The 11,718-nt window shown below is 29.8% G+C and overlaps 3 protein-coding genes across 6 annotated transcripts; 2 read left to right on the plus strand and 1 right to left on the minus strand.

The window, feature by feature from the left end:
• The first annotated feature begins 63 nt into the window (after positions 1 to 63).
• On the plus strand, positions 64 to 2,629 carry mRpL27 (mitochondrial ribosomal protein L27). Its single transcript, XM_011056565.2, has 4 exons — positions 64 to 188; positions 305 to 386; positions 1,915 to 2,084; positions 2,159 to 2,629. The coding sequence occupies exons 2-4, from the start codon at positions 305 to 307 to the stop codon at positions 2,360 to 2,362; spliced, it is 456 nt and encodes a 151-aa protein (XP_011054867.1). The 5' UTR covers positions 64 to 188; the 3' UTR covers positions 2,363 to 2,629.
• On the minus strand, positions 2,399 to 4,781 carry Tsen34 (tRNA splicing endonuclease subunit 34). 3 transcript variants are annotated; one of them, XM_087404098.1, is made up of 6 exons: positions 4,457 to 4,781; positions 3,942 to 4,013; positions 3,600 to 3,871; positions 3,308 to 3,518; positions 3,068 to 3,229; positions 2,399 to 2,883 (listed from the first exon to the last, which is right to left on the minus strand). In XM_087404098.1, exons 2-6 carry the CDS (start codon positions 4,006 to 4,008, stop codon positions 2,678 to 2,680), a joined length of 918 nt encoding a protein of 305 aa, XP_087260224.1. In that variant the 5' UTR covers positions 4,009 to 4,013; positions 4,457 to 4,781; the 3' UTR covers positions 2,399 to 2,677. The 3 variants fall into 3 exon arrangements, with proteins under 3 accessions (XP_087260224.1, XP_087260223.1, XP_087260222.1); XM_087404097.1 differs by having other exon boundaries at positions 3,942 to 4,225; XM_087404096.1 differs by having other exon boundaries at positions 3,942 to 4,241.
• Positions 4,782 to 4,905: 124 nt separating this feature from the next.
• Positions 4,906 to 11,048, plus strand: Mtl (Rac family small GTPase Mtl). Of its 2 annotated transcripts, none has more exons than XM_011056563.2 (4): positions 4,906 to 5,048; positions 5,650 to 5,775; positions 6,248 to 6,584; positions 6,693 to 11,048. In XM_011056563.2, the coding sequence occupies exons 2-4, from the start codon at positions 5,660 to 5,662 to the stop codon at positions 6,825 to 6,827; spliced, it is 588 nt and encodes a 195-aa protein (XP_011054865.1). In that variant the 5' UTR covers positions 4,906 to 5,048; positions 5,650 to 5,659; the 3' UTR covers positions 6,828 to 11,048. The 2 variants fall into 2 exon arrangements, with proteins under 2 accessions (XP_011054865.1, XP_087260228.1); XM_087404102.1 differs by lacking the exon at positions 4,906 to 5,048 and adding an exon at positions 5,236 to 5,371.
• Positions 11,049 to 11,718: the final 670 nt, after the last annotated feature.

An 11,718-nucleotide genomic window follows, 5' to 3' on the forward strand; every position in this document is an offset into this window, starting at 1 on the left:
TATTTGCGACAAATGGAGTGCCCGCAAATGAAATGAGATGGAGAAAGAAGCTGATTGGTTGCGCCATGATGCATTGGTGTTCATGATGTGTGACGTACATGATGATAGAAAGTTTACTTTTCAACAATTGGTATTTCTGAATTTAGGATTTTTGTCCAGTAGAATTTCTGATTCGGCAAAATTTTGAGGTTAGTTCATCATTCTGATACAAACGTTATTTATATATTTATATAATGTGATAATAATATATAATATTTTTAAGACTATATTCAAGAATCAAAAGTAAACGCAAGATCTTTTTTAGATGGCACACTTATCACAATTGGTTTCTCTTGGATTACAAAATGCTCGGCAAACTCTAGTATCTTGTAATAATAATAATTTGGGTTTGTATGTCAATATTACTTTATTAATGTAATCTTGTGGCAAAATAGAATACATACTCTAATAACCAAATCTGTCGAAAACAAATTTTGCAAAGTGTCTATTGTAAATTTTGTTGACAGAATACGTCGGTAGAAAAATAATTATAAATACGGAAAGAATTTGTTAACAGAACAAGGATACTTTCTATTTGGTGATAGAAGTTGATACAAATATCATTTTATCTTTATTATTCACTGAATAGAAGAAAGTTAGAATGATGTTTCTCTTTGTTATTTAAAATCTTGTAACTATGATGCTGATGAGGAATTTGTCTGTGATCTTAGACTGAGAAAAAATTGATTAATCACATTGGTCATGTGACTGTATTATAATTGTTATAATATAATTTGAACATATTGTATAATTATTTATGATAACATATATTTGTCAAGTGTTATATGGGGAGTTGGGTATAAGTTGACTTTTTTTTAAAGTTAAGTTAAAGTTAACAGTCTTGAAAATTTAACTTAATTAAGATATAAGTTCCATAATAAAATTAATTAAATTAAAAATTAATAAAAAAAGTAATTAAAAAGTTAAAAGTTAAATTTGATTCGAACGAACAACCAAAAAAAAAGAAGTTTTACATAATTTTTCATATTTTTCCTTTCTACAGCTTATTTATAAAAGAATCTGGTTATTTTTGTTCACAAGTAATGATTATACAATATAAAATTACTAAATTATATACTCATTAGCCTCTTGCATTGTATCTAAGGATTGACTTTAAAAAAATCAAATTAAAAGTAAATAGTTATTGATAAAATATAACTAAATTAAGTTAAAAAGTTAAGAGTCTAAAATGTAATTAAGTTGAGTTAAAATTAATTAACTTTTTAATTTAGCACTACCTAACCCTGGTCATTTGTTAATTTCCTGTCAGATATCTTAAAGTGATTTCTAACATTGTGGACACAAGGTTCAAATATCTAGCATCCTATAATTGCTTGAATGTAGAAATCAAGTATCTCTTATTTTTTTAACCCTTATGTTACCACCCGGGGTACCCGGGTACCCATGCAGAAATTTTGAGGTAAAACTGTCGTAAACTTGAAAATAAATTTATGTATTGGATGAATATTGATTTATTAATATTTCATAGAGATATTTCGAGCAAAGTACAATAATAAATTCGTATACAGTAACCTTTATAATCCTCTGCAGGTATAAGATTTAGGCAGCCGCACTATCTGGGTACCAGATGATAATGACCCCGGGTGGTCATTAGTGTGGCATTTTTTGGGTGGTAACATAAAGGTTAAATAAAATATATTATTTAAACTGTTAATTGATATGATTGATTCTTCTCTTGATTTCTGCAAACAACCTGCATTTTGTTGAGATTACACTGAGAAACTCGTAATGAGCTTAGGATGAATATAATTGATGCTTATTTGTATCTATTCTATCAAATTTGTCACAAACTGCATTACTAAGATTTTGCTTGTCTATATATTAAGATTAATGAAAATTATTTCTTTTATTTAGTGAAAGTATGTGTCAGACATGCTTCAAAGAAAAATAGTACTAGCACCAGCAACACAGGTGGCCATCCCAGACCAAAACACAGAGGATGGAAAATACAAGATGGGGGTTACACATACGGGGGCAGATTATTGGTTACACAGCGAAGACTCAGATTCCATCCAGGTCTTAATGTAAGCGTTAATCACTGTGTTTTTAACATTACAAATTTTCTTTGTATCATTTTATATATTTTTTTATTATATAGGTTGGTTTGTCAAGAGACGGATCTTTATTTGCTATAGAGCCAGGCAGAGTGGTAGTAACTTGTGAAAAAGTTGATCTCAACTGGGAGCACCCTTGGGTTAAACTCAACTATGCTGGTCGTGAAAATCAAGTTATATATAAGAAACATTTTAATATTATTCCTAAACCTCAGCATAATAGATTCAAATTAATAGACACAATCTAAATATATGTATAGGAAACATGTAAAAAGTTCTTTGAATGTCTTAAAATCTTAATGTTTAATAAATATATTGTAATGCTGTGTTGATTATAAATGTGGATATCATATAAAATTGATTATTCTAATCTCTACTAACAGTTTATAATAGAAGTTTCCAAGTTGAAATATAATTAGAATTAATTTTTCTGGAACCTGTACTTCACAATTTTATGAAACATGCATTATATGTAGACATCTACAAAAGTCACATCTCGAAAAAAAAAAACAAAATATCCATAACGTCAATAAAATATAAATATTTTTAAATAAAATGTTATATCAGCTGTCTTCTAATGCATTACATTCTGTCCACTGGAAAGATTGATATTTCACTATATCTTCCTCTTCGTGATACGTAGCAAACACCAATGTTTTTCTAACATGACAACTGAGTCTGCACTGAGCAATAACATCCATGATAGGTATCTCTTCGTCCGCACGTTTACATTGTATGATATATTGTGAATGAAACATTATTGGATCACCTGTGAACAAAGATTTATAATGTAGCTGTAGTTTGCATGTTAACCCTAAGCAAGCACAAAGAACAGTTAGAAATAGCAGAATACATATTTTTGGATAGATTGAACTCTGTTAATTCCTTGTTCCTGTTGCATGTGCTTTTTAATTATATTTCAGGCTTTAGAATTATAATGGAACAAATTGTACCTGGATATACCAGAAAATCGCCACCGAATTTTTCTCCACTGGTGATGTAATATTGCCTCTCCCAAAGATCTTTATATATCTTATACTTAAGTTGCTGATCAGATGTAAGTGGATATTTCCATTCCACTATTTTTACATCATCTTTATTAGACCATGGATATGCTATACATACAAGTGAATGATCAGGCCATGAACAAATGTATGATTAAATTACTAAATGTATGATTAAATTTTTTGTACCTGTATGTATTTGAACGAGTGCATCACTTTTTTTCAGTTTGGGCAACTTAGCCAATTCTTCTTCAAGCAAACTTTCAGTATCGATTTCAATATTATTCAAGGCTTCCTGCATTTTCTTATCCAATGGTTTCCTCATATTCTTTTTGCTTGTATGCAAGCCTAACATCTTGCGTTTTTTTCCTTCTATAATCTTGTCCATCACAGAAGTAATCTAAAAGAAACATTATCATATACCATTCTATTACAAAATCTTTATAGTCCTTTAAATGTAAATATCTATACAAGTAACTACTTGTTTCTTTCTATTATCTTTTAGACAATTTCCTTGCTCCAGAAACAGTTTATCTCTATACTCCTGAAATCTTTGATTTAATGATTCATCTGGCTGTGTCTTTAGATTCGTACATTCTACAAGACAAGCGATTTTCTTTTCAAGCAGTAGAGTGACTTCTTCTGGCAATAAAAGCAATGGGAGACCTAAAAATATTTCTTGTCTAGTTAATTTTGGAAAAGAGCCCACTAATTCGCCGATTATTCTGTGGTCCCGTCGAAGCTTCAACCAATCTATAATAAAAATAGACAAAATTAAATAAATTATAATAATTATGTATATTAATATAGTAATGCTATTTACCATCGGCATTCCAAATAAAAGTGTTATTTCGCGAAGAAATAAGATACACAGCATCCATCACATTCATAATTCCTTCAATTTGTCGCAGCAATTATATTTTAGAGAAAAAAATACTCTTATTATTATCAGAATATCTGATTCGTTCATGAATCAGTATTTTTGTCTGAAACTAGGCGCTCTATATCAGTTTATCTTGAGTTTTGTTTTTCTTTAAATCAATTTCTATTTTTTTATCCACAGGAATATTATTCTCCACTTGAAGCTTCTTAGGTCTGATCATGTAACTGCACAATTATATTTCTTAAACAAATATATCCAAAATTACATATCTACAGAAAATAGAATAATAGATATTTAGAGGAATAGATATTTAATCTAGGCTTAAAATCTCTCCTAAAAATCATTCACAAAAATATCGATAGATTTAATTCTGCAAAAACGAAAGGAACAAGAATTGTCGCAGCAATAAGAAGAGACAGAAGAGAAGAAAAAAAACTCAACCGCAAGGAACAAACCAATAGTATTCGTGAAGAATCTCGCGTAATTCAGATAAAAGTGAATGACTGAATGAAAACTCGACGAACGCAACCTAAGGCGATATCACGGAATCGTTCGTCCCTTAAGTCGAATGTGACCATTGGTCGATTCTTCCATGCGTCCCTCGCGCTGGCATGTCCGATTGGTCGATCTCTGCGTACACGCGTGCCATGCACACACTTTCGCGAGAACTCTTCGGGACGAGTTTTTAACCTCCGCAGACGCGATGTGCACTGCTCGCAGAGACAGTATTGCGATCTGTCGTTTCCCCGAACAATAAGCTTCGCGAAAAGGTGGGGTAGGAAGGACGGCGGGAGGCGGGAGTGTGAGGCGACCGTCGAACATCTGTCACTGTGCGAGCTGGTGTGAACAGTGTGCCAGTCAGCCGGTTCCGTTTCAGTTCAAGTCCCTTGAAAAACCGCGACACACTGTCATGGCACCCGCTTTTGTGATTTTTTGAGACGCAACACACGGCCGCGCGCACGCAAGCACGCACCCCTACAATCGTCGCGCACGACGATTTCTAGACGGATATAAACGGAAACCCACCCTCTTTCCTCGTGCCACACGGTGAGTGCGGATTTTCGTTTGGCCGGCCCAGCCTTGTTTACTTGCCGCGCGCGTGCAACTCCTAGGGCGAGCCCTTCGGTACGGAGGAGCGCGCTCGAATCTCATATGAAGTCGATTCCGGGATATCCGCGCTCCGATCACGCGAGATGAAGTGAAAGTGGACCTACCGTGAATTCTCGTAGACATCGCAGGCGGTTCCTAATGAAAAATTAACGCTTTGTATTTGTTGGATTTATGCGATTGCCACCACACTTGTCTCTTGCGTCTCTTATTGAATATAAATTATGTAAATTAAGGACGGAATTTCGTATTAAGTATACCGCGTGTGTATTGATTCTCTGTATATTTATTATATTTGTATTTGTATTTATTGTATTTTTAATTGTGTATTATGGGTGTTGTGTACGTTTTGAAAATTGCTGACTGAAATTGCTATTTATATTTCTCATTTTATTAATAACGTCAGTATAACATATTGTTACATATGTGACATTTTAGGACTCAATATAATAAAATATTTAAATATGATATGATAAATTGAATATTGTTGAATAATTAGATTCTGTAACGATGCTAATGATGTTTACGTATCTTTTTGTAGATAATAAATCATGAGCTCAGGTAGACCAATAAAATGTGTAGTGGTAGGAGATGGAACAGTAGGAAAGACCTGCATGTTGATATCGTATACGACAGATAGTTTTCCTGGAGAGTATGTACCTACCGTGTAAGTATATCTCTATGTTATTAAGATTGTATGTTTGTTCTCTCTGCTGAAAAATCTTCTGCTTCTACCATAGCCCATTAAAGGGATATTTTATAGCATGGTTTTTGCCTTAGTTTCTCTTTCTTAGACCAATCAAATGAAGTGGCTAATAATAGTAACAGAGCAGAAGATACCTAACTGCTATATACAGGAAGTAATTCATTTCCAGTCATCTTTTGGTTATTTCCTGTTCTTTAGATTCTGACAAATCTATTTTTGTTGAGCTTCATTTCATTCAGCAATATCTTTATTGGTTCACATGGCTCATTACAGTTAAGATATAAGCAGTGAATAAAATTTCTTTTTATTTTAAACTGATATTGAAATGTTGAGTAAGACGGCTAATAAATAGTGATGAATAAATTAAAAGCAAATTGAAAAATGTAACATTGAATTTAAATCTCTAATGTTTTGTCTGGATTATATTTAATAGGTTTGACAACTATTCTGCACCAATGGTTGTCGATGGTATTCCAGTTAGTTTAGGACTTTGGGACACAGCAGGGCAAGAAGACTATGACAGATTGCGTCCTCTCTCCTATCCTCAGACAGATGTATTTCTCATTTGTTTCTCAGTAACAAGCCCTTCATCATTCGAAAATGTTACCAGTAAATGGTATCCTGAAATAAAACACCACTGCCCAGATGCACCAATGATACTCGTTGGAACTAAAATAGACTTACGAGATGACCGTGAAACGCTTACTGCCTTAGCTGAACAGGGCCTTAGTGCTATTAAGCGTGAACAGGGACAGAAATTGGCAAACAAGGTATGTAAAAATAAATTGTTCTCTACTTTGTGTGTATAATTTTTGTTATATCTTTCTATCTTTTTATGTAATTAATTCAGAATATAAATAATATAATGTTTATTATAGATTCGTGCAGTAAAATATATGGAGTGTTCTGCACTCACGCAGCGTGGACTAAAGCAGGTATTTGACGAGGCAGTACGCGCCGTTTTAAGACCTGAACCTCAAAAACGTCGACAAAGAAGATGCATTATGTTATAAACGACGGAAGGAATTGAAGGGATTCATAGGTATACACATATAATAAAGCAACAGATCAAAATGAATTTGATCATGTAAAGAAAAAATATGAATGTTTTAAAGAGAAGATGAATAGTACATGCATTTTAACGAATTATTCTCTGGCAGCTATAAAATATTATCATATTACGGAAAGAGTACAATTTAAAACTTACTGGTCTCAACGTGAGTCGTGATGTTACTTCATGACCAGAAAGTTTAAACAACGAGAAAGTAAGAGAAAAAAGAAGGATAGAATAAATTTAGCAGCATTTGCAAGAGAGGAAGTTTACAAGTTACAAGCTTGCAGATGTCTTTCCTTAAACTTGCATTTACATATATTTGCATAATGATAAAAGGATATGTGACCATAGTAACGTACAGTCAATAGATTAGTGGAAAACCGCTCATAACACTTTTTTTTTTATAAGAGAATCTCTGTTAATTAATATTGCAGTCCTGCAAATCGAATACAGTGTAAATGTGCTGTGATGATTAAAAGCATTAAGTACCCAAGCTTTACTTATTAGTGCTGCCAGATTTTTGACTTTTTTACAATTACAATAGTAGGAACATTGATTTTAGTACATATGAATCGAGGTAGCTGTCATAACAATCATATGCTGAAAAGTTTTACAAGATGTAAAACTAGCATTGTAGAATCATTTAAACATGCAGTGCCATAGCAACAAAAAATCAAATTTTACAAGCACTTTTAATCAATCAGTTTTAGACAATATATATATTTTATTAACAAATACAGAGATTAGAAAAAAATAATTAGAAAAATTGGAATGTGTAATGATTCTTTAGAAGCAGCATGTTTGTCTTTCCATTTTTTTCGGGCATTTGACATTTTTATTTTTATTAATACTTCCAATAAGAAATGTATGGTATGCATACAGAATACTGCCATAAACTAACACGAAAATTTCATAGTATTCCTAATATTATTAGAGAAAGAAAAATCGATAATCTTGTGTAATAATTACACAATTGAATTTGAGAGCGATGCACACGAAACATTTGTTATTTAGAATTGTAACATGTCTGTGTGTTAAAAAGAGTAATAAACCGTTGTAACGGATGTAACGAAGTAGTGCAGCGAAAAACCAGGATTTGAAAAAATTAAGTCGTTTGATGTTTACCCTATATTACTAAAAAATTTCATTGACTTTGATCTTTAACCCTTTTATGGACTCATATTTTGCCTCGGTGGCTAAAGTCTTTGTATTAGGTATCTATTGCCAAAAATGGAGTTTAAACAAGTTAAGCTATTTTTTAGAAATTTTGCAGACAGACGAAGGGATAGATAAACGGACGGTCGGACCAACACTGTGAAATTATAAAGTAGTTACGCTGCGCTATCTAAAAATGTATTGCGTATGTGCTTTAATATTTATTTTATTTTGATAAATTAAAAACGAAAAATATCTTAATATGATTTTATATGTGTATTGCAGGAGTTTAATATAATTTTTTATTTTATTAATGTAATGTTTTTATTAATGTAATGTTTTCTGTTTGTGCTTGTAACGGGATTTTAATATTATACAAGTTTTTGCATTGATACTATTTGATTTATTAATATTATTCGAATTCACATAATCTGAATATTCTTTATAAAAATAATAATCAAAAGAGAAATGTGTAACAGTTGATAATAACACAAAACGCTGATAACAAATACAGCAATGCAAAGTCCACCTAAATTGAAATATATAAATATAGCACAATGTATTTTCTTAAATGCCATAGTATATCTCACTCTCTTCCATTTATTTGTATGAAATTTGTTTACATAAAAATTATGGAAAAACTAGTACGATGATTTAGGAAGATAGATATCTTGTACAAATAAGTATTGCTATAAAGTTAAGCTCATATCATTGTCTAATTCATTATCTTATTAATTACGATTATACTTTTTTTAAATAGGTTTTTTTATTTATGTTTTACTAAAAAAAAAATCGGGTTTTATCGATACAGATATAAATGCTCTCTAAAAACTCAATGATAAACCAATAAAATGATATTATCCTTGTGATCATACTATTTTTTTATATTTAAAAACTTAGGGTATAGAAAAGATAGGACCTTTGTGCCATATGCTTTCCATTTATACATTAAATATATCAAACATGAAATTAAACTTTACATTTAAAACAAATTGCAAATAATTCATAATATTTCGAAATTGAATCGAAAGAAATACATTTAATATCAGAGTAACTAAGAATGAATAATTATTTAAAAGAATAATTTTACATCTTATTTTTAAAAGAAAATAAATAATTTAATGAAGCAATGAAAAGCATAGATTTTACTATTACAATTTCCATCATTAATATTAATTAGTTTGCAAAAATAAATTTTACTGTTGCATAAAAAAGCTTAGCGATCAGTGATCGTTTCAGTTGTTCTAGTCTCAAAACGCTATAAGAAGCAAAAGGCATATTACAGCTTATGTGTACATAATGTAGCATAGAAGCATACTCGAAATTTTGGTCAAGTTTATGTCTTTTAATTTACTCTTGAAATCTTTATGCGCCAATAGGTCTTATCATGAAATCATTTTATTAATTGCTGCAGCTAATGTTTTTTGTTTGATTTGTTTGTGTGACGTATATGAAATAAAGTATAATTGCTAAGTAATTACATATATAATTATTTATACATATAGTAATTATATATAATTATTTAGCAGTAAAATATATATTTATATATCTAATTTCAAAAATTACGAAAATAAATTGCTAGAATATCTTCTAAATTACAAGTATAAGTCTTAAATGATTAATCTAGCATCTTATCTTCATTTATTGCAATTTAAGATAGTTTAAATTTTTTATATGTATGTGTATACTCTTGCATATGTATAATAATGCATTAGTTAAGCATAATAATATACTACAATTATGTATTATAATACATAGATTATGTATTATAATGCATAAATTGCATTTTTTGTAAGTAGTGCACTTATTTTACAAGTTTCCAGGTATTTATTCTACGCGTTTGTTCTTTCATATTTCAAAATTGATTATCAATGATAATGTAGTATCTAATATTTGTCATTTTTATTTCGATTTTGCATGCATCTTTTGTACAAGGCACATCATTTATAATTTAGGTCACTGAAATTTAATTATAGAATTTGTATATTGAACCAGTAATAATAATGTTACTAACAGGATGGGTATATTACAGTATATCTAATGCCTGTATTTCCTAATGATAAGCTTTAATTTGGGCATGATGTAATTTAAATTACACTACTTACAACTTTTGCATTTAACGGAGCATAAAATGCGAATTACTTTCTCATCTCTTCTCTTTTTAACGAAATCATCGAGGGATTGCTATGAACCAAAGTTATATATTACAATTTAAGATATCTATGTTTTTTATTATGGACTATTGCACATAAGTATAAAAAGAACGAATGTATGAAATGTAAAGATATTCTAGTCATCACGAATCTGCTTTTAACTTTTATTTGTATACGTGAATAATGCTCTCAGATTGCATGTAAACAGAATATATTCCTTAAATGGAGCAATTTAGCGTGTGAATAAGCGAAACATGAAATGAATACAGAAAGAAAAGAGGATATGAAAGTAAAGATGCAACTTAATATTGTCAATTTAGATAGAATGCAAGAAAACCAAACGATGAGAGTAGAAATTCTGTAGAAATTACAAATATATGTATATGTGCTAGGATATATAACTTTAATTATGAGTAATTTATCTATTTTCGTATAGATAACAAAATTCGTTATTTATGTACTAACAGGACAGCATAAGAGAGCGTCCCATCACTATTACAAGAGTTTTTTAAACCTACTAATTTACAAATTTATAACAATGAGATACCTCACATTAATTTTGTAAATTTACAATAATGAGATACCTCATATTAATTTTGTAAATTTATTTTACAAAATAATATATGTTTCTACAATTGCATGTATATTTTCTATGCACTCTTTTGCTGTCGACCTGATAGCGTATTGGTAAAATAGTGGCCTCAAAATTAATTTATCTCGTTTTCCTTGTGGAAAAAAATTCATTAACAATGATGATTGCAATGTAACATGACTACATAAACGCATATTCTATATGGCACTAGGAAGCATTTATTTTTTATTTACATGTATTTTGAAAACAACTTTTTCAAATAAATGATACAATAAAATTACGAGATAGCATAATTTATACTGTTCCAAGTTATATATATCTATTTTATTCTTTAAGAGAAATTCTTCAAATTTTTTCATATTTTAATTTGAAATTACTATGTTTTATTAATATTTCTATTTTATAAAGTTTACTTTTATGTATTAGGTGTTGGAATTAATTCGTAGCGTTTTACAAGTGATGGGAAGTACTTTCATTAATGTATTTTTTAATGCTCATGTGAAATAAATAACATTCTTTCATTAAAAAACGCTACGAATTAATTCCAACACCTAATACAATTATAGAACATTTTAATAATACGCCTAGAAATTAAAAAAACGATCGATTTCATTTATTTTTAATTGTATTTAAATTATGAATATATGTTTTTCATCTATATCTTCCATTATTATTATGAAAGGGATACACAACTTTAGTTCTATTCCTTAAATTTTTTTTCAAATTTTCTTGCGATAAAAGATTTTTACGATTTCTCTTTCCAATTCATTTAAATCAAATGTTTATTAATATTCGACGGAAATATTTTTTTAAGAATTATTTTCATTATTAATTAGGTGAAAAGGTACACTCAAATTGATCATAATAATTTTAAATTCATAAAAACTGAAGCAATTCTACAATCGTGAACTTCAAGTAACTCGGGATCAATCAATAATGGCGAATGATTA

Source organism: Acromyrmex echinatior, chromosome 3 (assembly GCF_024713525.1).
Source record: "Acromyrmex echinatior isolate Ae372 chromosome 3, ASM2471352v2, whole genome shotgun sequence".
Taxonomy (NCBI): domain Eukaryota; kingdom Metazoa; phylum Arthropoda; class Insecta; order Hymenoptera; family Formicidae; genus Acromyrmex; species Acromyrmex echinatior.